The sequence below is a fragment of the Terrapene carolina genome, unplaced genomic scaffold (assembly GCF_002925995.2).
Source record: "Terrapene carolina triunguis isolate 2854851 unplaced genomic scaffold, T_m_triunguis-2.0 Scaffold210, whole genome shotgun sequence".
Taxonomy (NCBI): domain Eukaryota; kingdom Metazoa; phylum Chordata; order Testudines; family Emydidae; genus Terrapene; species Terrapene triunguis.
This window is the reverse complement of record NW_020664561.1, coordinates 9,772,236-9,796,701: the sequence shown is the minus strand read 5'-3', so window position 1 is coordinate 9,796,701 and position 24,466 is coordinate 9,772,236. Positions and strand designations below refer to the sequence as shown.

Genomic DNA, 24,466 nt, shown 5'->3' with positions numbered 1-24,466 from the left:
CCGCCTCCCAGACTGACCAGGGTAACTAGTCACTGCACTGTGTATGTGCCCTGCTGCTGGGCCTGCCCCCTGCTAAAGGTGACTGTCCTGTCTAATTACCAAGCCCCTTCCCCCCCCCTTCAGACAGACTCTCCTCCAAAAGAAGAGGATGGAAACAGTAATGAACAGAAACGTATTTTTTATTAACAACCACACATGGAACGGGGGGGTGAAACTTGGACGGGGTCTTGTGTGAGGCGGGTAGGAAAGGACTTTTCAGATTTTGGGGAATGAGAGCCTTCTACTGCTATAGCTGTCCGCTGGGGTGGAGTGAAAGTTTTCACGGCCCCTGCTGCCCCTCCGTGTTTGGACTTTCGGTGAGGGGGGTATGGGACTTGGTGGCGGGGCAGGGCGGTTAGAGAGAGACTGCAGCGGGGCTCTCTCCTCCTGTCTCCGGTCCTGCAAAACATCCACAAGGCGGCGGAGCGTGTCCGTTTGCTCCCTCATTAGTCCAAGCAGCGTTTGAGTCGCCTGCTGGTCCTCCTGTCGCCACCTCTCCTCCCGTTCCATGTTTGCCCAGTGCATTTGGGACAAGTTCTCCCTCCACTGTGTCTGCTGGGCTGCCTGTGCTCGGGAGCATCCCATTAGCTCAGCAAACATGTCTTCCCGTGTCCTCTTCTTCCTCCTCCTAATGTGCGCTAGCCTCTGGGCAGATGTGGCTGTGGGAATTGGAAAAAGGGAGTGAATTCCTGAGACAGATCAATGTATCTGTGAACAGAGAACATAGTCTTGCTCTGTGAACAAGACCATGCAGAGCACCTATCACACGCGCACTGAGGACAAGATCGAATTTTCGGCCCTCGCCTACAGTGCCCGCGGTCTTGCTGTGGCGAGCTGAGGAGCGGGGCAGGACACCGGACTTTGTCTAGCTGGCAAACATGGTAAGCCGTAGACTTGTGGCTGCTTAAAACTTTAAGAGTGGCACTGGCCTCCTTTCACATAGAAAGCAATGCGAGTCTCTGCTGGCAGCAATCCTGCAAGCATGAACTCTGCCCCTGTCCCAGCCCCTCGCGGCTGTAAACCGCGTGGCTGTAAACCGGCGGTTGCAGTTCTGCAAAGGAACGGGCAAGCAGTCCCAATACTAACTTTCCCCTACCTAATTCAAAGCAGGGCGTCATGCCAGACATCACCCTCCTGAGGGTCTCGGAGAGCCAGAAGGAGAAGATGCTTCGGGACAGCCTGCAGAAACCGGGGCCATTTGCTGCTATGCTGTGCAAGGCCATGATCCCCGAATACCTGCTGGCGTTGTGGCAGGGAAACGTGTCATACCACGGGGGGCCTAATAAGCTCTCCCTGCCAAAGAACCTGATAATTAGGCTGGAAAGACACCTGCAGGAGGCCTATGAGGAGTTCTCCCCGGGGGATCTCGCCTCTATCCCCGGACACATCGACCAGTTTTTGGGTTAGGTGCCCTTGGAGGGACAAAAGAGTGGAGCGTCTTGGGCAGTGTAATCATGAAGCGGACATTGTTGAATTTTCTTAAAATGGTTCGGACTATACATTGAAGCGGCCAAAGACACAGTAATCATGATACCCTTTGTTCAGATTCCCCTTTTTGTTGCACTTTCCTGTTTACATGTTTAGAAGCACTTTACCCATTGTTAATATTTCAAATCTTCCTGTTCTGTTATAAATAAAAGTTTACATACTTGAAAGCACTTTAGCTATTGTTAATATTTAAAATATGCAAGTTCTGTTATAAATAAATGTTAAGATATTTAAAACACTTACTGCTTGATCCTTCCCCTGAATCTGTGTCTGGGGTAACGGCGGGGGACGGTTGGTAGGGGATCTCTGTGAGGGTGATGAAGAGCTCCTGGCTGTCGGGGAAATCAGCGGTGCCAGCGCTGTCGACTGCCTCGTCCTCCTCATCTCCTTCTTCATCTTCCCCGTCCGCTAACATGTCGGAGGAACCGGCCGCGGACAATATCCCATCCTCAGAGTCCACGGTCAGTGGTGGGGTAGTGGTGGCGGCCGCACCTAGGATGGAATGCAGTGCCTCGTAGAAACGGGATGTGTGGGGCTGGGATCCGGAGCGTCCGTTTGCCTCTTTGGTTTTTTGGTAGCCTTGTCTCAGCTCCTTGATTTTCACGCGGCACTGCGTTGCATCTCGGCTGTATCCTCTCTCTGCCATGGCTTTAGAGATCTTCTCGTAGATCTTTGCATTCCGTCTTTTGGAGCGCAGCTCGGCAAGCACGGACTCATCTCCCCACACAGCGATGAGATCCAAGACTTCCCGATCAGTCCATGCTGGGGCCCTCTTTCTAGTCTGGGATTGCACGGCCATCTCTGCTGGAGAGCTCTGCATCTTTGCCACTGCTGCTGAGCTCGCCACGGTGTCCAAACAGAAACTGCGATTCAAACTGCCCAGACAGGAAAAGGAATTCAAATTTTCCCGGGGTGTGGCTGGTCAGAGCATCCGAGCTCGGACTGCTGTCCAGAGCATCAACAGAGTGGTGCACTGTGGGATAGCTCCCGGAGCTATTAGCGTCGATTTCCATCCACACCTAGCCTAATTCGATATGGCCATTTCGAATTTAGCGCTACTCCTCTCGTTGGGGAGGATTACAGAAATCGATTTAAAGAGAGCTCTATGTCGAACTAAATAGCCTCGTGGTGTGGACGGGTGCAGGGTTAATTCGATTTAACGGTGCTAAATTCGACATAAACGCCTAGTGTAGACCAGGCCTTAGAGTGCTTTGAAGTCAAAGTGCTCTAATAAACTTAACATGTGCCAGCAGGGTACATGTGGACAGCTAGACTCTGGCAGGCTAGTGTGGAGTAGATTCACAACTCAGCTTGCTGTTGTCTAATTGTTCACGTAGATGAGCCCATAAACGGCATTCACAGGTAAGAAGATCAGAACTTGTCTCTAGCTGTTTGTTCTTTCACCCTAAACTACAGGTTATTTGGCTGGGCAGAGTGCCTGTGTGTGGAATATTTCTAGGCTTGGCAATCAGATGCCCCGATCAAACTGAAATGCTGATTGTCCTACAAAATTCCAGTACGCTTGAGAGCTCAGTGGGAGGTTGCTTTTCATTTTCATTGTCTCATGAGTTTGGAGAAGAATTTAAGGCATCTATGTGAACTGGTTTCTCATAATGTGAATTAGTGAAGGTAAAATATTCTCTCCTCCATCTAGATATAGAAATAATGAATAGGCGGCAGTTCTGCACATACTTAAACATGTTGATTAGTTGTAGTGAACTGAGCGAGTTAGTTCAGGTTTGCAGAATTGGGTCCATGGAAAGGAACGGTGGCCTGGTAGTTAGGGCGTTGTCTTGGGAATCAAAAGATCAGTGTTCTGTTTCCAGCTCTATCAAGGACATTGTATTTAACCTTGAACAAGTCACTTGGGGCTTTAGTGGGAGCTCCATTTTTGAAAATAATTTCAATTGAAATTTTAGGTGCACATTGCTTCTGAAAATCAGGTTAATCTTTCATGCCTCAGTTTTCCAGTTTATAAAAGGAGGATAATTGCCTACTTCACAGGGGTTTTATGGCTATATTCATTGTTTGTGGGGTGCTCAGATACTACCAAGAATGCCATGGAAAAGTAAATAAATGTTGTAATAGTTTATAGAGAGAGTGACTATGTGAGACGAGAGAACTGTTCTCATCTCATAACTTAATACATTGACCTAAAGCAATGTCTGCATATGGGATGATGGAAGCATCCTCCTGTAGTGTATGCTGAGTGTAGAAATTGATAGACAAATGGACTAATTTTAGAGAATGGGCTCGGTGATACTGTGTCTTATAGCAAAATCATATTACCTGGTGTATTTTATATATAAATAAAATGACTGTTCGATATTATGAATGTTTTGTGAAGAATATTCGCTAATGTTCATAATGTAGATGAATGTTCCTTTCAACTACTGCAGTGAATAGCTTCCTCTCTTACGGAGTGTTTGTCCAAAGCTCTGACCCATAGTAGGTTAATTTATAAACTAATGAGCATTTGAACCAAAGCGCCAATCAATTAAACAGAAACTTGATAAAATTAAACCAATTTAAACCAAGAGCTGCTTCCCAGACATCATCTTGTTTGTTTTGTGAGGTGTGGATGCTTGGCCACATGGAGGGATGCAGCTCTCGGCAGCAACAAAATTAGGCAAAGCATGTTTTAAGAACAGTTGATCTCATAGGGTAGTTTTGCCTCATCAGCACAGTTCTAAGTGTTATCAGGGCATCTGTATGTTTTATAATTACCACCTCAGTCTCAACAAAACTGCTAAAATTCACAGTAAGTGAAGCAAAATTCATACAACCAGAGTTTATGAACCTGCTGTATACACATTTATTTCCAGCTAAAATGTGACTTGTCATGTGGTTTTATGTTTTTTAAAGTTAGGGGGCAGGAGTGGGTAGGGGGGAGGAAATCACCAAAAAGCTGATAGCACTGCTCTAATCAGAGCCCTGTATGTTCCACAGCTATGTGGTCATGGAAGTTGCTGTGGAATCTAACCCTGGCCTACCACTTGTAACAAATTTCATGTTGGTTTTTATGAGCACCCATATTGATTAAACAGCAGATGAGCTCACCAAGATCATTCTACTCTTTGTGATCTGAAGATGATTTGAATAACATTGTGCAAAGGTGAAAGGCTAGTGTGCTGAAAACTGAGCCCCTGATTTATTTGTTACAAAATTAAGATCAAGTATCTGCTCATTATATTGATGTGGTGCCAAAAAGAATTACCCATATTGAACACAGTTTCTAACTTGTAGAACTTAGTTGGAAGGCTGCCTAAAGAGTATTCAAAACACGTGGCTGCATAGGACATACATTTGCGAGGGGCACTACTATGAGCTGTATGTTTATTTGACTCCCACAAATACCCATAGACCCTATAGCTTTCAATCTAAGGAGCATTATCTGCTGGCATTACTTTTTTTTTTTTTTAAACCACAGAAATCAGAATTACTTGCTTCCTGTGCCATCAGATCAATAATGCTAATGTCCTCTGCTGTCACTGCGACATACACTGAGCTTCTGTTGGCATCTCTTCTTTAAAGCGAGAAGCTAAAGCTTTTATTTGCTTGAAAAATTCTCTCCTACCCCCTGACACTAAATGACCTAGTGCCTCATCTGGAATCACTTGGAGCAAGAGAAGGTCCAGGCCATCCTTGCAAAGCTGTTAATTATTTTTAATGTAGCTGGTTGTTTATAATGTATACTAGATGTTTGGTAAATAAGAGAATGGATTATTACTGTCTGGAAACTGATAGCTGCATGTAATTTAGCTCTTTTTTCATAATTCTTGTATGCAGATGTAGTATGTATCAACGTCTGTGTTTGATGGGTATATGTGATACTTTGTAATGGCTCCAGACATCTGTCACATATTCCCACTGTGCTGTTTTTAAAGGATGCATCAATATGCTCCAAGCATTGCTATTTCTCTCACATCTTTGAAACTGTCCTCCAAAGATGGCCAGAATTAGGGCAGGCAAGGAGCAGCACTCCCTCCCCTTCCTTCATGTGAAGTATTAAAATAAATAAAGGGGGGAGGGGAAGAGTCCACTACCCTTCCTGAGGATAAGCTGTCCCCAAGCTTAGTGGTTCTATAGGCATCTGTCCAGAGGCTATGTCTCTCCTCCTCCCCTGAAGCTCCTGGGGAGTGGGGTAATATGGGTAATAGCTAATAGACTTGGGCTATAGCAATATTTTTGTGTATCTTTCTTGGAGCCAAAGCAGAGTGGTGTTTTTTCCCCACCTTCCTCCTGGCCAGCCCTCTCCCCTTCCCCTCCACAGAGGCACCAGAGTACCCCTTCCATACAGAGGAGGGATATCTGTCTATAGAGGACCTGTCACATGCAAATCTATGTGAACCCTGTCTGTTTTCATACACTGTTTGGGGAGAACAGCCTCTCTGCATAGCTACTATCCAATACGTAGTTGTCTTATCCCCCACTAGAGCAAAAGGGGGAAATCAGGAGGTATAGTCTGCTTCCCGGGCTGCTCCTGGGAGAGCGCAACAACACAACACCCCTTCCTCTGCGCTCCTGGCAAAGCTGTGAGTTAGCCCACAATTTGCAGTGTATAACCTTCCTTAAAGTTCACGGTTGACTGGGTGGATAGTGCTTAATATGCCTTATCTTTGTGGGTTTAAATATGTACCTTAAATGTGTACATGAAGCTATTAAGGGAAAAAGCTGAAGGGCCTCAAAGACTCTCCATCGCTTCGAATTTGTGAAAGAGGCCTGTCTAAGCAGGCATAAAATACAATCACATGTACGTGGGTGTTTGCGTATACCATTTCCCCTTCTAGAGTAGTCCAGTACAGATTAATCTTTATTTATATTTACCTCTACACAATAATCATTCACGTGGATTGAATTGAAATGTAACAATAAAAAGTAGTGACAGGTTATACCCCGGTGCAGCTTTTTTTCCTCCTGGTACCAATCTTTGAAGAATGGAAAACAAATTGTTCTTACTAGTTGTGCTTACAGGTACATTTAAATGAAATCTATGCAGAGTGGTTACAACTGAGCACACTGAGCAGGGGTTCTTCAGAGCACAGCTGGATGACCAAGAGTAGGTAGAATCTCAGCCTCATTGCTTTTGGTTGTACAAGCCTGCGGTCCGGTAGCCTTGGGCATACTGTGATTACAGTATGCAGCTAGACACCTGCATGAAGTTCCAAACTCCACAAGAATGCAGGCTTGAATCCTGTGATATTGTTTATATCGAGTGTGTAGAAGTGGTAAACTACTGTTGTGCTTGAGAATGTGCTGAAAATTGATCCATCAACCAAAAGCTGCCTTTTAGTACCCACTAATTTTGTTCACCCTCTCAAAAATATTAATATTCATGAAAATCCCTACAAGCAAGTGTGTGATGAGTTTCTGTGGGAACCTATTTGAGTACTGACCATGTTTTTAAATCTTTCAAAAAGCATTTTCAGCCTCACTTACTCATTTCTGCCTCTCTTGTTTTGTTTCTTCCTCAGTGAAGCTGTGGTCTACCAACTTGGATAATTCAGTTGCAAGTATTGAGGCCAAGGCTAATGTGTGTTGTGTCAAATTCAGCCCCTCTTCTAGATACCATCTGGCTTTTGGCTGTGCAGGTAGGTAACCAGTGTGTTTTATAGAGGAACAGAAGGGGTAGGGAAAGAGCAGAATTCCTCAAGTTTCTGACTATTCCTATTTCCAACCAAACAAGATACCCCTCTGAGGCCAGATTCTTCAAAAGACTCCTGGGCCAGATTTTCAATTGCTCAGATCTCACAACTGGGGTTGGATTTCTACGAGTGCTTTGCGCCCAGCAGGCTGCCATTTTGACACTGAAGTGGCAAGCTTTTTGAAAATCTGCTCAATAATTTTGATACTTAAATGGAAGCGGAGATCTCTTGAAAAGTCTGACCTATGAAGAAACTAAGGCCTTCTGTACAGGGCCAATTAGACCATGGCACGCTAGGCAGTGAATCTGCCTTGCAGTAGCCAGCTGCCACCTAATTATCTATGTGCACCTGCGGATGTGTTAACAGCTTGTTAATGTGCTTTGAGCTAGTCCCATCTAAGAGGACTAGATCATAGTGCTCCAACAAACTCTTAGCATGCATCAGCAGGCAGCACATGGACAGTTAGGTGGCGGCAGGCTAATGTGAGGTAGATTCCTACCTCAGCTTGCTGTTATGTAATGGCTTGTCTACACAAACACTAAGCCACTATGAGAAACTAATATCCCCCAGTCTTAAGAGATACTTTATTACACTTAATTATTTTGTATTTCTTGCCTGATGAATGGTTGCAGCTATGTATCACTGTATGTGAGGCTCTGTAAATAATACAGAACTAGGGGTGCAGTTGTGGTTGCATCTCAGATGCCCTGTGAGGCATAGGTTTAATGTATTCATCCAACATCTGGAGTTTTACGCTCTCTTCCTACCACTACCATTCTCCTGTTTCTGGTCCTCTGGGCCAAAAGAGGGATCTTGGCTAACTGAGACTTTATAGTGGCAACACTGTGGGCAGGAAATGACACTGCTTTAAAATAGTTTAAGTTGATGACCTCACTAGAACTTCAAAACGGATGTAGTTTTGAGGAGTGTGTAAACCTAATTTATTATTGTACCTGGAAATGGCTGAAAACAACATGCGGTGCCCACAACTGTTTCATTGGCATAAAAATAACTCTACATTTCCTTCCTTCTTGTGGTTTTAATGCACTTGTAACAAGAATTTCCAATGTTTTGTACACTCTGAACTTTTGGAGATATTTAAATACCATGTTTTTATCAACAGTTTGCCATCTCATTAAAAATTCACAATTCCAGGCAGGCTTTGCTTAGATTGTGACTCTTAAGAAGGAAAAAAAATGAATTTTTGATGCGCTGCAAAAATGGATTGAAGTTGGAGTGTGTAAAATATTGATTTGCTTGATAAAGGTAATCTCACAGGTTTAGTAAACTACATGCAAAAATAGAATTGAATTACAATATTAATCAGCAGTATTAGAATGTAAAGGATTCTTTATGAAAGAGATTAGGGAAATGAGTGCAAGAATCACCACTGACAAATGGAACAGCTGCGATTAAAATATAGGTGTAAAAGACATCAAGCACCAGCATTTTTTCCTGTTAAATCAGATAACCATGATTGCCATTTATCTAAAATGCACTGGGGCCTAAACTTACAAAGCACAGATGAAAACTAGATCAAAATCTAGGAAAAATGTTAATACTGCAAGATGTGGCATTAAAGCAGTTTAAACTGTTCCATAAGCCATACTGGACTGTCATCCTACGAGCAAGATTGGATTAAGAGGCAGTAACGTGTTGGAATTATTTGGAGATTTTTAAATGACTCTGCATTTTGAGAGTAGCAGAAAGGTTTGACTAAAATGCTGTGGAGCAAAATGGCATTAATAATGGGGAAAAGTAGCTGGGGGTGGGGAAGGTATAAGTTGAGATCGATGTGTCAAATTCTGCTTGGTACTTGGGGGAGTTGTCTATTAATCCAAGTTAAAATGGATATCTGGCCACTTAATGATTTGCTATAAGAATCTTGTGGAGGCACTGAAATGATGGGAATGACTTGCCCATAAAAGCACTTCTAATAGATCTTGCAGTCACCAACTTGTATGAAAATAATTGATGGAATAGATGACAGAATAGAATAATTTAATAAGTTCAGGAACCCATTTTTAAACTTTACAGTGAAACAATTTCGATGTTAAGTGCAGAAACAGGCTGTGCATACAGTTCATTGTATTGGGTAGGCAAAGGGATAGTTATTTTTTCTCTCATTTCCCTTGCATATACCAATTTCAAATAATTTTTATAATGCTTACAAATTTTATTTTAGAAGGAAGGAAATGTAGGTTATAAATGTAACAGTTTTAGAGCTGCTTTTAGGCTGTAAAACTAATAAGGGAATAATAAAAAAGCCTTCAAGAGAGCAGTATTGGAGATGAAACCCCCTTTGAAAGAAATGGCAGATCAAAAACATACAATCCCATTTTGCCATCACTCTCAGCACCCTGTGGGAACCTAAGACTGTCTGTAAAACACACTCATTGACTGAGAGCTAAAGTAATGGGCTACCATTATGTAAAATACAGCATCTCTCTCCTCAACCCCATATACATTCATGGCAGGTTTTTTTCCTGTTAGGTAAATTGATGTTTCAGTTACCTTTCAATTGTATAATTAATTTGTAACAAAATAGCCAATACTTTATGGTATTACACATGCAGTAGAATTTTGTACAGTATTCTTTTAAAATTATATGAGCAGAAATCCTACTCCAGGACTCACATTCCATTACTTTTCCTCTGATACTTTTTTGTTTGCAATGCCTCACACAGGGAGGGGGGGAAATGTTATGCACCTTACAGGACTGAGAGCTCATGTAACAGCCAATTATGCATGTGTTAAACATGAAACACAGTGTGCCTCTATATACCAACTTCATGAACTCAGATCATGAAATTAGAGCAGCAGTTCTCAAGCTTCAAGAGTCCGCATCCCATATCTAAAACTCCAGAGTACTTTGCAATACCACCTTTATGATTTTAATCAGTGTAGTTATGAAGGATCCTTCTACTGGTGATATACTAGTGGGGTTTTCTAACCCACCTGTTATCAGCGATATGCATACCACAGTTTGAGAACAACTGAATTAGAACGTTTTCAGGAGAAGAGCAAAGGTTTGTGTGGTGACAGAGCTTCATGCTTGATACTGGAGACCTAAATGGATGAAGCAAATTATAAGACCAATGTGGTGTGGAGCACGTTTTCAATTCTCTTCATGTATGCTGAGTAGATTATAGGCTGAAGACTCTATGGGGGGGGGGGAACGTTAAGGTGGTTTAGATCCCTTGTTTGCGAAGTACAATCTTCACTATATTTCTTGGAATTTGTGTTTAGCATCAATTTTTGTTAAAGCTACCTAGTCCTTGCTTGAGGTGCATATTACTTGCAATCCAATGTATCCTTAATGAAGTCTGGTGTGGGGGCATGCATAAAGGAAACTTGCACCCATGTGCTTTGTGTTTATGCAATCTGTATCGATCACCAAATAAAAGGAATGTACTGAAGTACTGAGGTGATTTGATTCTGGTCAGAGGCCAGACAGCAAACTTTTTGGCACAGTCACTGTGAATTAGGGCTCTCTGCTCTAATAGCTTTGGCTACTGTTTACTTACTGATAAAACTCTGCTGACTCTGCTAGTCTGCCCATTGTAGTTCATATCATACAATTCCTTTTGATGCAGAACAATCCTTTGTATTGAGCTCTTGTCCTGGCTCTCTCCCTTAATTGGTGACAAGAGAAGAAAATAGAAGCAGATGACTTAATGGTCATTTCTAAAAGGACGACATGTGGTCTGGTAGGCAGAACTATGCACTGAGAGTCAGAACAGAGTGTGGCTCTGTCACTTGTGCACTAGACTCTGATGCCCCCTGTGCCTCGTTTTATCTAGTGGGAATAATAGCTACAGGAAAGGGGTGTTGTGGGACCTAGCAGGCTGTACCGATTTTGAGATATCTTTGATGAAAGGTGTTATATAATTATATTCCATAAATATAGAATATTTACTTACAAGCACTTCTGCTTCCATATCGAGTATTGAACTAAGTTCACATTAGGTGCCCTGGAGAAGTACATGTGGCTCCCAACTGGCTAATGCTGATGTGATTTGTTGTTGTTGTGTTCGTTGGATTGTTGGTTCTCTGAAAGCATCACCTAAAGCTCATTTTGACAAGATAAACTAGAACAAACTATATCAGAGAGAGGAAATCTGCTTGATGTAGGACTTGGGTTTCAGATTTATGAAATATATCTCTTAAAAGCACAGCCTCACCATGGCGGATGGAGGAGGTAAGAAACTGTTTAACTGCAACCTGACAGGATCTGCCACAGGGGAAAGGGCATTTAAAGAGGGAAAGATCCAAGCTCTCTGATTTTAATAAAATATTCTATTTGCATGCTTATTGAGTTGAAACATTCTGCAGTATAAACTGTAACCACTGCCGAATACAAAATGCAGGTCATTTTGTCGTCTCTTCCTCTTTTTTAAAAAAAGATTTAAATCATGACCAAAGTTGTTATTCTGCCCCAGCAGTAGCACACTGATGCCTTCTGCCCATATATTTTCCAGAAGCACATCTTAGAAAAACAAGTTAACTGAAAACGTATGCAATTTGCAACTAGATTATTGTTCAGCTTGTCCAGTTTCAGTGCGGCTAGGCTGTCTGTTAACTTCAGCGAGCTAAATATAGCTGATAGCATGGTGAGAATAAAATAGTACTGTACTGCTGTTAACAGCTACCATTGACCCTTTATTTCCCATATGTAGTATAGAGATCAAGCCATCAAAATTACTTGATTCCTAGCTCTTGACACTAGAATGGTCTCCTGTTGGCATTATTATGTATTTGTATTACCCTTGTGCCTAAGAGTCTTAGCCATGAACCACAATCCCATTGTGCTGGGTGCTTTACAAATACAGAACAAAGACAGCTCTTTGGAGGAATAGGTTTACAATCTAAGATTAGGTAACACATGGATACAGGTGAATGAGATTACAAGGAAACAATCAGACAGTTCTTGGTCAGCATGATCGGTAGTGGTCTCAGCCCACCAACAGCCTAGCAGTAAGCCTCACAGACTGTAGCCATCAGCAGGTCTCTCACCTTTTTGTCCTATCCATTTGTAGTTTCTTGCCCTTTCTTCTCCTCCTCCTCCATTCCTCTCACCTCACAATGATACTGGACTTGAACACTTCCCAGGAAGAACCTTTCCTTTAACGTCCCCTATACCAACAGATAAGATTTTACACAACAGGTAGAAAACAGGTTTCTTAGCAGTGCGGTCCAATGAGGACTCCCTTTCCTACAAAAATCGATAAACCATCCTGCATTTTCTCAGCCCCTTTCTCTGCACCCCCTCTCCCTTCTCACTTATTCTGAATACACAGCATGGCCATTTTGAAAAACAAACAACAACAAAAAAACACTACCACTCTTGCATCTTAAACGGCTGTGTTCTGCTCCTTCTCTCATTCAATTATATGGTGAAATGGCACAGGGGAAGGAATGTTTGTATTTAACTCTTTTTAGTGCCTCTAGTCAAAAATTTCCAAAGCAACATTTTCACAGCATTTTTGTTCCTATTACCAGGCATGAAGAATTGGTTTATGCTATAGTAGTCAAAATGGGATGATATTAAAAGTGAATTTTGTTATCCTGCGTGTTTATCAAATGCATGTTTTTTTTCCCCTCGCTGCATCATGTGCAAGATTGCTTTCCGAGGAAATTGAGTCTAAATCCATAGTAGAGCTATTTAAATCCAGGATGTTGTTAATGCAAGAGGCACAAATATAACTCTTCAGAGTCCATATGAAAGAGTTGGTAGCATACCAGCACCTGCACGTTCATAGGGTTATACGTGAGCTTAAACGAAGAACCCCTTTTCCGCTTATGCAAAGGTGCTCCCCTCCCTTTCTATGTTTTCTGGGGGAAGAGGGCTGTCTGTTTATTGTCCATTCTCTACATATCTACTCCATGGTCACCATAGTATCTGAGCACCTCAGAACATTGAGTTCATACTTGCAGCATCCCTGTGAGGTAGGAAAGTATTATCCCGTTTTAGAGATGGGAAACTGAGGCACAAAAAGATGAAGTGACTTTCCCTAGGTTGTAGCAGAGCTAAGATTTGAACCCAGATCTCCCACTTTGCATTAACCACAAGATCATTATCTCCTTCTTTAGGTTTTTAAGGGGTGTCAGGTAGCCAGTCCTCTCTTTTAGGGTCTTTAGAGGGCCCCATAATCCAGAGACCAGTTTCCTAGGGAACTGAAAAGTAGGAGGAAACGAATCACTGGGATTCTCTAGTAACTGCATATTCGGGATTGTGGCATCTGCCTCATGCCTAGAGAGAGCCACTTTCAAAATTGAGCTTTCCCAAATACAGTAAAATTGTTGTAAGCTGTGTGGTACTCTGAAAACGTACATGCTCGAAATGCCTTCAGAACACCTTGATTTTTCTAAACTCGAGCAACTTCACCTTATTAGGCTTTTATTTGCTTGTTCATGTTTGTCAGGTTGCTGTTGTGCTGAACAGAATAGATGAGCTAGGACTAGAAGAGTACTTTAGTGACTAACGTTCAGGATAGGAGGGCCTGTCACAGTATGGAAGGCCTCTGCAGGGAACGGAATGCAGTCAACAGTCTTCAGTATCTCACAAATTCAGGATACTTGCAGACTTTGAATAATATAGCCTTAAATTCTTAAATTTATAAATCAAATGAACGCTTATGCAGTGGTGTTGATGTATAACTGAAGATGCAGGATGCCAGGCCAGTGATAATGGCTCATATTAGAACATGCAAGACACACGTTGCTATGCCAGTAGCTTTGTTTTCATTTACAAGTATTCTCCTATCTCTTCCTGAAGACCTCCATCCTGTAAACAAAAAGTCCTGATGCACTTCTAGTTCAGGACCACATCTGGCTGCTTCAGCAGCCTTGAATGAAGCTGATAATGCACTGTATGTCCAGGACAGACCACTTCTTGGACCATCCATATCCAGTGGAATATTGATTACCACAATAAGTGGAGCACTGACTTTCTCCAATGTCATGTTGTAAAACTAGTCTTTCAGGCTGCTTTAGATTTGTGTGCTTCGACTGCTTTGTCACTTCCAGCTATTAATGGAGGAGCAATGTGATATTAATGACCCAGAAGATAGATTGGGATTTTTCTAAGAGAATGTGAAGGCTTTTCAGTTAAAGAAAGTTCTTACCTTAATAGGCTCTCACTGGTAAGTACTTAGCTATATTGAAAACCTAAATTGATTCCCAAAGCGTCTATTGTGAGCAGACATATGGTATGTTTGGGGTGGGAGTAGGTTGATAGATTGGAGTTAAGGTGCAAGTCACCTTTTTCTGTGAATTTATGGAGAGATTTCTCAAAGGCACAAAGGACAGTAAAGCACTGAGCTCACTTGGAAAGTCCCAAACTGGTAACATTGTAGACTGAACTCTTCATCTGCAGAATAGATATGGATGGGGATGTACAGAGTTTTCCCATCACTGTACATCAGCCTTGACCTCTAGGGGTTGTTCTTTTGGGGTGTTCAGTTTCTGCACCCAGTCTTTAGTCTCTGAAACTACCAACAAGCATACCAGTTTTGGTGGTGGGTTAGGTAAGTGGACTCTTGTCCTCTTGGAAACCGAAACTAACTCATTCCACTGAGGTGATCAAACAGCCAACAGATGAAACCCTAGTACCCCATTTGTTCTTATTTTCGTTGAAGGAATCCTCATTGTTTCCTCACCCTTCCCTTGAAGGATACTGAGAGTCCAGATTCTGTTGGTTTTAGGGAAATCTGTGTTTTTTCTGAAAGTGTGTGGTTTCACCTAAATCTGCCTTGAATATTTTAACATATTGCTTACTCTTAAAAGTAAACTGGGTCCATTTTTCTTAGCACAGTGTTCTGAAAGTTTCAATATTTAGTAGTCTTCCCCTCATATAAATTGTAGAATGTACTTTATTATTAAGTTTCTACTTACTTTCAACTGCCATTTTGCACCTACTGCTGCCTTGACACGAACTTGCTGAAAATCTTTTTATGGCACCAATAGTGTCACAATCCATGGTGCTAAATTATAAACCATGAGTTGCAGCCAAACTGTACTATCTTGTACTTATAGCAAAGCTGGTTCATTTGTAGCCAGCATTTCAAATGAAGACCACCAAGGAGAAGCCCAAATGGTGTAGGAAATAGCATAGATGATGCGGAAGATGAATCTTACCATGGTCAGTACCAAATCAGTTTCCCACATTGTTGAAGGTAGTCACCTCTTGTGATCATTAGATCCTTAAGAACTCTTCAGAAGAGTAGAGTAGTTAAAAGTTTGCGTAATTATGTTCCTCCTAGTTTAAACAAAAAACCCTCCCCTCTTCCCCCCCCCCCCCCACTAATTTCAGCTGGATAAAGTGTTTATTTCTCGTTAACTGTTGTGTTTACAGTGTTATATCTGTGTTGTTCCCAGGATATAAGACAAGGTAGGTGAGGTAATACCTTTTATTGGACCAATTTCTGTTGGTGGAAGTGACAAGCTTTTGAGCTTCACAGAGTTCTTAATCAGGTTTGGAGAAGGTAATTAGACTATCCAAACTAAAATGCACAGTGGGACAGATCCTGAAGCATAAAGGGTTCACACACAACTATTGTGTAACCGTTTGGAGAAATGTTAAACAGTTGCTAGGTTTCATCCCAGTAGTGGGTGCAATGATAAAATCAGTTTGAAAAGTTTAATTTGATTATCCAGAGAAAAGGATAAATCTGTCATTAGCAGAAATTGATGTGTTAATTGTTTTGCTCTTTTCCTGAACATTTTCTTACAACTTAGGGTATGTCTACACTACGAGAGTAGTTCGATTTTACTTAAATCGAATGTGGAATCGATATTACAAAATCGAACGTATGTGTCCACACGAAGGACAGTAATGCGACTTTGTGAGTCCACACTAACGGGGAAAGCGTCGACATTGGAAGCGGTGCACTGTGGGCAGCTATCCCACAGTTCCCGCAGTCCCCGCTGCCCATTGGAATTCTGGGTCGAGCCGCCAATGCCTTCTGGGTAAAAAAATGTGTCGAGGGTGCTTTTGGGTAACTGTCGTCATCCGTCCATCACTACCGCCCTCCCTCCCTGAAAGCGCCGGCGGGAAATCAGTTCGCGCACTTTTCTGGTCAGTGACAGCGCGGACGCCACAGCACTGCGAGCATGGAGCCCGCTGCGACCATCACTGCAGTTATGGCCGTTGTCAACACCTCGCAGCTTATCATCCACCTTTCCCAGAGGCAGATGCAGAGAAATCAGGCAAGGAGGCTACGGCAGCGCGGTGAGGGCCTGAAGTCTGAGAGTGGCACAGACCTGTCAGAAAGCACGGGACCCAGCGCCGAGGACATCACGGTGGCAATGGGTCATGTTGATATTGTGGAACGGCGATTCTGGGCCCGGGAAACAAGCACGGACTGGTGGGACCGCATAGTGCTGCAGGTCTGGGATGAATCCCAGTGGCTGCGAAACTTTCGCATGCGGAAGGGGACTTTCATGGAACTTTGTGAGTTGCTGTCCCCTGCCCTGAAGCGCAATGACACCCAGATGCGAGCAGCCCTGACTGTCCAGAAGCGAGTGGCCATAGCCCTGTGGAAGCTTGCAACGCCAGACAGCTACCGGTCAGTCGCGAACCACTTTGGCGTGGGCAAATCTACCGTGGGGGTTGTTGTCATGCAAGTAGCCAACGCAATCGTTGAGGTACTGCTCTCAAAGGTAGTGACCCTGGGAAACGCGCAGGTCATCATAGATGGCTTCGCCGCGATGGGATTCCCAAACTGCGGTGGGGCTATAGATGGAACTCACATCCCTATCCTGGGACTGGACCACCAGGCCAGCCAGTACATTAACAGAAAGGGCTACTTTTCAATGGTGCTGCAAGCACTGGTGGACCATAGGGGACATTTTACAAACATCAACGTTGGATGGCCGGGCAAGGTTCATGATGCTTGTGTTTTCAGGAACTCTGGTCTGTTTAGACGGCTGCAGGAAGGTATTTACTTCCCGGACCACAAAATAACTGTTAGGGATGTGGAGATGCCTATAGTGATCCTCGGGGACCCAGCCTACCCGCTAATGCCCTGGCTCATGGAGCCCTATACTGGCACCCTGGACACTGAAAAAGAACTCTTCAACTACCGGCTGAGCAAGTGCAGAATGGTGGTGGAGTGTGCTTTTGGCCGTCTCAAGGGGAGATGGAGAAGCTTACTGACTCGCTGTTATCTCAGCGAAACCAATATCCCCATTGTTATTGCAGCTTGCTGTGTGCTCCACAATCTCTGTGAGAGCAAGGGGGAGACCTTTATGGCGGGGTGGGAGGTTGAGGCAAATAGCCTGGCTGCTGATTACGCCCAGCCAGACAGCCGGGCTATTAGAAGAGCCCAGCGGGACGCGCTGTGCATCCGGGAGGCTTTGAAAGCTAGGTTCCTGAGTGACAGGGTAACCTGTGACTTTTAAGTTTGTGTACAGAGAAGCTGAACCTGCCCCCGTTTCTTTACCCACTAAATGTTCAGTATCCTCTCCAGTTACATACCCTGTTCCCCCCCTTCCAACACACGTTTAAAAATAAAATCACTTGAATTTTGTTAATGAACACAGTTTTCTTTATTACTGTTTTCGCGGGAAAGTTTTAAACCTGGGACGCAGACTGTGGTGGGGAGCGGGTGTAGTGTAGTGATGCAAATGACGCTTCTAAACTCCAGGAATGACAGGCTCCGCAGTGGTGGACTGGTTGTTTCAACGGAGCCTGCCACCCCTCCTGATCGGGACTCTGTGTGTGGGGGGGCTATGTGACTTTGTGGCAGGGGGAGGACGGTTACAGATCCCCTGCTGCGGTGGCTCTGTGGTCCAGGATAAGGACCGCTGCATAAGATCTCTAACTGCCCTCCCCCAACACAAAGTCACAGAGCAACCCCCCCACACCCCCCCAGAACATGAAAACCACCTCCCAGACTGACCAGGGTAACTAGTGACTGCACTGTGTGTGTGCCCTGCTGCTGAACCTGCCCCCGCCTCTGTACCCTGCTAAAGGTGACTGTCCTGTCCAATTACCAACCCCCTTCCCCCCCCTTCAGACAGACTCTCCTCCAAAAGAACATGATGGAAACAGTAATTAACAGAAACGTATTTTTTATTAGCAACTACACATGAAACTGGGGGATGAAACTTGGACGGGGGCTTGGGTGAGGCGGGAAGGAAAGGACTTGTCAAATTTTGGGGAATGAGAGCCTTCTAGTACTAGAGCAGTCTGCAGGGGTGGAGTGAGAGTTTTCACGGACTCTGCCGCCCCTCCTTCTTTGGACTTTGGGTGAGGGGGGTATGGGACTTGGTGGCAGGGGAGGGCGGTTACAGATAGACTGCAGCGGGGCTCTGTCCTCCTGCCTCCGGTCCTGCAGAACATCCACAAGGCGCCGGAGCGTGTCCGTTTGCTCCCTCATTAGTCCAAGCAGCGTTTGAGTTGCCTGCTGGTCTTCCTGCCGCCACCTCTCCTCCCGTTCCATGTGTGATCGGTGCATTTGGGACAAGTTATCCCTCCACTGGGTCTGCTGGGCTGCCTGGGCTCGGGAGCAGACCATAAGTTCCGAGAACATGTCCTCCCGTGTCCTCTTCTTCCTACGCCTAATCTGCGCTAGCCTCTGGGAGTGTGATGCCAGGCTAGGTTGGGAGACAGTTGCAGCTGTGGGAATGGGAAAAATTCCTCAGAAAGATAAATTTAGTTGTGAACAAAGAACATAGTCTTTCTCTGTGAACAAGACCATGCACAGCACCTATCACATGCGCACTCAGGACAAGGTCGAATTTTCGGCCTTCGCATTCAGTGCCTGGGGTCTTGCAGTGCAGCTCATAGAAGCGGGGCAGGACACCGGAATTTGTGTAGCAGGCCGACATGGTAAGCCGTAGACTTGTGGCTGCTTAAAACTTTAATAGTAGCACTGGCCTCCTTTCACATTGAAAGCAATGCCAGTCCCTGCTGCCAGCAATCCGGCAAGCATGAACTCTGCCCCTGTCCCACCCCCTCGCGGCTGTCCCAGGGAAAGATCCCTGTATGCCGCCCCTCTCCCGCCTCCACCGCGTGGCTGTAAACCGCCAGTTACAGTTCTGTAAAGGAATGGGCAAGCAGTCCCAATACTAACATTCCCCTACCTAATTCAAAGCAGGTCACCATGAGCGACATCACTCTGATGAGGATTTCAGAGACGGAAAAAGAAAGGATGCTTCGGGAAAGCCTGCAAAGACCAGGGCCGTATGCCGCCATGCTCTGCACTTGCTTGTCTCCTGGCGCGGAAATGTTTGCTACTACGGAGGACCCAATAAGGCCGCTCTCCCCAGGAACCTGATGCAAAGGCTTTCCAATTACCTCCAGGAGAGCTTCGTGGAGATGTCCTTGGAGGATTTCAGCTCTATCCCCGGACATATAGACCGGATTTTACTGTAGCTGCACTGGCAGGGACTAAACAGTAGAGCGGCTTGGGCAGAACAATCATGCTAAACCGGACATTGTTAGATTTTTTTCAGTAGTTGCACTGCCAGGGACTGAAAAGTTAAGCGCAAAGGGCAAAGTAATCATGCAAAACCCATTGTTAATATTCCTGTTCTGTTAAAAATAAATGTTTAGATGTTTTAAACACTTACTGAGTGATCCTTCCCCTGATTCTGTGTCCGGGTTAACAGCTGGGGACGGTTGGTAGGGGATCTCTGTAAGGGTGATGAAGAGATCCTGGCTGTCGGGGAAATCAGCGTTGTAAGCGCTGTCGACTGCCTTGTCCTCCTCATCTCCTTCCTCATCTTCCCCGTCCACTAACATGTCCGAGGAAGCGGCCGTCGACAATATCCCATCCTCAGAGTCCACGGTCAGTGGTGGGGTAGTGGTGGCGGCCGCACCTAGGATGGAATGCAGTGCCTCGTAGAAACGGGATGTCTGGGGCTGGGATCCGGAGCGTCCGTTTGCCTCTTTGGTCTTCTGGTAGCCTTGTCTCACTCCTTGATTTTCACGCGGCACTGCGTTGCATCTCGGCTGTATCCTCTCTCTGCCATGGCTTTAGAGATCTTCTCGTAGATCTTTGCATTCCGTCTTTTCGATCGCAGCTCGGAAAGCACGGACTCATCGCCCCACACAGCGATCAGATCCAAGACTTCCCGATCAGTCCATGCTGGGGCCCTCTTTCTATTCTGAGATTGCATGGCCATCTCTGCTGGAGAGCTCTGCATCGTTGCCAGTGCTGCTGAGCTCACCACGATGTCCAAACAGGAAATGAGATTCAAACTGCCCAGACAGGAAAAGGAATTCAAATTTTCCCGGGGCTTTTCCTGTGTGGCTGGTCAGAGCATCCGAGCTCGGACTGCTGTCCAGAGCGTCAGAGTGGTGCACTGTGGGATAGCTCCCGGAGCTATTAGCGTCGATTTCCATCCACACCTAGCCTAATTCGACATGGCCATGTTGAATTTAGCGCTACTCCCCTCGTTGGGGAGGAGTACAGAAGTCGAATTTAAGAGACCTCTATGTCGAACTAAATAGCTTCGTGGTGTGGACGGGTGCAGAGTTAATTCGATGTAACGGTGCTAAATTCGACATAAACTCCTAGTGTAGACCAGGCCTTAGTTGAAGTCATTTAGTCATTGTCACAAAATTATTCAAATTTAAAATTGAAATGAACCTTGTAATTCAAGAATAGAAAAGTCAAGTTCAGATTACTCTTTTCCAAATTGCTGTCACAACCAGCTATTGCTGTATCCCTTAGAGAGAAGAATGCTTTCCCACTTTAGGAGTTCCCAAGGCAGCAGTTTCATTTGGGAGTCTTCCAGCAATTTACTCAAAGGAATTGCTTGATGGAATGGCACCTTCTGTAATGCTTCAACACATCATATATTTAGTATCATAATACTATGCTGTATAGGCTGCTGCTTAGACCCAAATTTACTCCTCCAGTTCCTTATTCAGGTGCAGTACCCATTTAGGCGTTTTAATGTGTACCATTTGCTGCATTTCACTGAAGCTTAGTGCAGAGCTAGTAAAGCCTGTGGCCCCTGAGTTTGCAATATGCTGATTCTAGAGTTAGTTTACTACAGATTATATCTATATTTTATAGAGATTTTTATCATTATCTGAGCACTTAAGCATAGTAAGAATTCTAAGGGAAGATGATTCTACTAGAATTCCACACTAAAAGCTGCATTGAGAACATTTCCTGAAAGTTACATGGTTAGGCAGCCAAATATCAGGAAATGTCAAAACTAAGGTTACATGTGCAACTGTAAATCTGCGCCGTCGTATATGCTTTGATAGAATCTAATTACTGTACATTGCAGACTGTCTTCAATTGTTTTACCTTACATAAATGTGTATTATCTTGGTAACATTTTTTTCTTGTACGTGAGCTTGTACATTGGGGCCATGCCTGCACAGTGGATGCTCTTGTGCCTCCCTCTCCAAGGACATAAAAGGGAGAGTGGGCAAAACCATTCCTCAGTTTCTTCTTACCCTCCATGACTGAGAAATGGAGCCCCTGCAGTTTCCTCTTTGTACACTGTGCGGTTTTGATACCATTGTGTGTAGGTAGTAAAGCAATTGTCGTTTCTCCCTCATTTTTTCCACTCCAGTTGGCTAGATATTAAAAAACCTCTTATTTGTTAGTGACTTCCCTGGTACTGGGATTTACTGCTACCCCGAAACAAGTCCCTGGGATTCAAAAGTTGGCCCTTCTATTATGCAGCTGTTCCACTTAATGACAGTGCCTCTTTTGCCTTTGAGAGAGGCATATCTCTGTTAGATACTCAATCTGTTGCTGCATCTTCAAGAGGATACAGGTAGAGTGAGGCTTGTTTTAAACTCTTTCTCCTGGAGAGCTCAATGAGAGCTTCCTTGTTATCTGTGGAACAAGCTCCCTTCCCCTCCCTTCTTCAGGGACCCCTCTCATGAGTTATTGATATGTAGCAGCTCGTATAAGATGACAAGGGATCCAAGAATCGAACTGTGATGACTGACGCATCTTGAAAAAGATCAATGCTGCAGGTGAACAATTCCATTCACCTAATCCTATGTCTCTTCACCATGCTAAGTCTCAGGATCAACAAAGAAAAGTCATCAGTTTACCCAGACCAGAGAATAGAGTTCATGGGGGGGCTGTATAGATTCCACATCAGCCAGAGTATATCTACCACAGGAGATATTCAAGACTGTGGTAGACCTAATCAACCAACTACAGGCTCAACCACCCTGTCAAGAAAAATTATCACTATGCTGCTTAAAATTCAGAGAGGGCAATATATCTAAGCGTAAGCAAGGGATCCCAAAGCTGCTGAGTTTTGGTTAGCCCTAAAGAACATACAAAGTGTGCATATGTAGCAGCTACTACTTTTGGAACCTAAATCAGTAACTCATTTGTGTGCGTATATTTATCTGCTTTAACCTTGTAAATAACTCCTTTCTTTTTTGTAGTTAATCTTTAGTTAGTTTATTACAGAATTGGCTACAAGCATTGTCTTTGGCAAGATATCTAACCTACAATTAACCTGGGGTAAGTGATTAGTCCTTTTGGGACTGGTAGTAATCTGAATATTGTGATTTTTTTTGGTATAAGGGACCATCTGTCACAAAGGCAGGCTTGCGTGGGTGGCAAGATAGACCGGAGTGTCTAAAGGGGACTGTCTAAGACTCCACGTTACAGTTCTTGAAGAGTTCACACTTGATACTTGGTTGGTGAAATCTAATTATAGAACATGAAAACAGTTTGGGGTTTGTGCCCTAGTTTGTAACAATCTGCCCTTGGGTTTGCACCCACGTTTGTGAGCCACTCCAGACAGCCTGACTGTCTGTCTGACAAGAAACCAATCTTTGAATTACCTTTTTACGTGAGAATCCTCTGCAGATCCAGCTTTTTAGAGTTACAAAGGTCAAAGATTCACAAGAATTCCACAAAAAAACCCTACATTTCTTTCCCCTCCCCATCTGAGCCTTTGCCCCACCAGATTAAGATCTCTAATACTGTATGTCTCTCTTCCCTCTTAATATGAGATAAGTTATTTAGTGGAGATTTTATGGGCTGCTGTGTCAAAAGCTTTAGACAAAGTCAATAAAAAATGTCCCCAGTGGGCAAAGACCATTATCCATAGCCTGATGAATGTCATCTGTAACCTCAAGCCATAGGGAGCCTATCGAATGTGAAGGTTAAAAACCAGTCTGGCAGTTCCCATCAAGGCTGCTGTTCCCTTTATCTACTCAGCAAAGGGAGATACGGCTATCTAATGAAATGCTAATGTTGAGGCACATTTTAAAAAATGCAGTGAATTTGGTGCTAGTGAAAGAAACGAAAACCATTGAATGAAGCAAGGCATGTGGTGCAGGCAAGTGCTGTGCAGTTATCCCCACAGAGTTCTGTCAAAGAACAAAACTGCTAGGCTGTAACACCCTGCTGTCCTGGCCATGAGCTTCTCAGGAGCAGTGTGCCAGTTGTTAGCTCTGATGGCGCTGCCAAGGATTCAGTGGCCAGACTTATTTAATGTAACTCAACCATATTGAAAACTCTGGCAATTCTATGGTTTCCTCAGTTGTTACATTTCCAGACCTAGGCAACAGGGAAAATAAATCCGAAGAAACCTTGAGTTACGCAGCTCTTATATGGACTTTGGGCTGTCAGATACCAGCACAGCACCTGGGAGAGTCAGCCTGCAGGGAAAACTTGCATTGGTTGCGTTATCTCACTTTAATGCCCCTTATTGTGTAACCATTGTTAAGCAGGTGGGGCAACCGCTCTGAAATAATACTTAAGAGCTCATTGGACTATGGGTTTGATGTTTGTGAAACTGGTCAATATATAGACAAGGGACATAAGAAATGCACAGTGAGTCCAATATACCAAGTCATTTCAGGCGCACTCGTGAAATAAAGAACAAGAACGTTGTTCCAGTTCACTGCTGTATCACTAGGGTTTTACTTCAAGAAAAGATTGCTAGGAGTCCCATAAGGTGAAAGAAAATGATTATTCACAGGGACACTGTCTTCTTAATACAAAGTGAGGAAACTCAGTGTAAAAATAGAAGTGAAATACAGCAGATAAATAAGTTTTCTGTTTTTAGTTGCAGAAAATAAGTTCTTGTATTTCTGACAGTTTCTGCTAGTACAGGACAAGGCAGCTTGGATATTAATATGCTTTCATAAACATTAAGTGATGCATGTAATGAAGATGGCTATGCTAGAGTAAAATTTCTTGTACTGTTGTCCTAAGGAGAAGGCAGGGCTTGGAGAAATGAAAGGTGCATATCTGAGCTCTCCCAATGCCATTGGTGGCTCCTAGTAATTATATATGTACAGGCAGACATTGGTGTGATGTAGTTTTATCTCTGTTCTCTCT

General features: G+C 43.9%; 1 protein-coding gene across 2 annotated transcripts in view; it reads left to right on the top strand.

Moving 5' to 3' along the window:
- LOC112107355 (E3 ubiquitin-protein ligase COP1) overlaps positions 1-24,466 on the top strand; it is a 216,343-nt gene that overhangs the window by 121,669 nt on the left and 70,208 nt on the right. For both annotated transcript variants that reach the window (XM_026655574.2, XM_026655573.2), the window contains exon 15: positions 7,002-7,118. In XM_026655574.2, the coding sequence (XP_026511359.1) occupies positions 7,002-7,118 (117 nt within the window). The remainder of the gene's footprint in view (positions 1-7,001; positions 7,119-24,466) is intronic.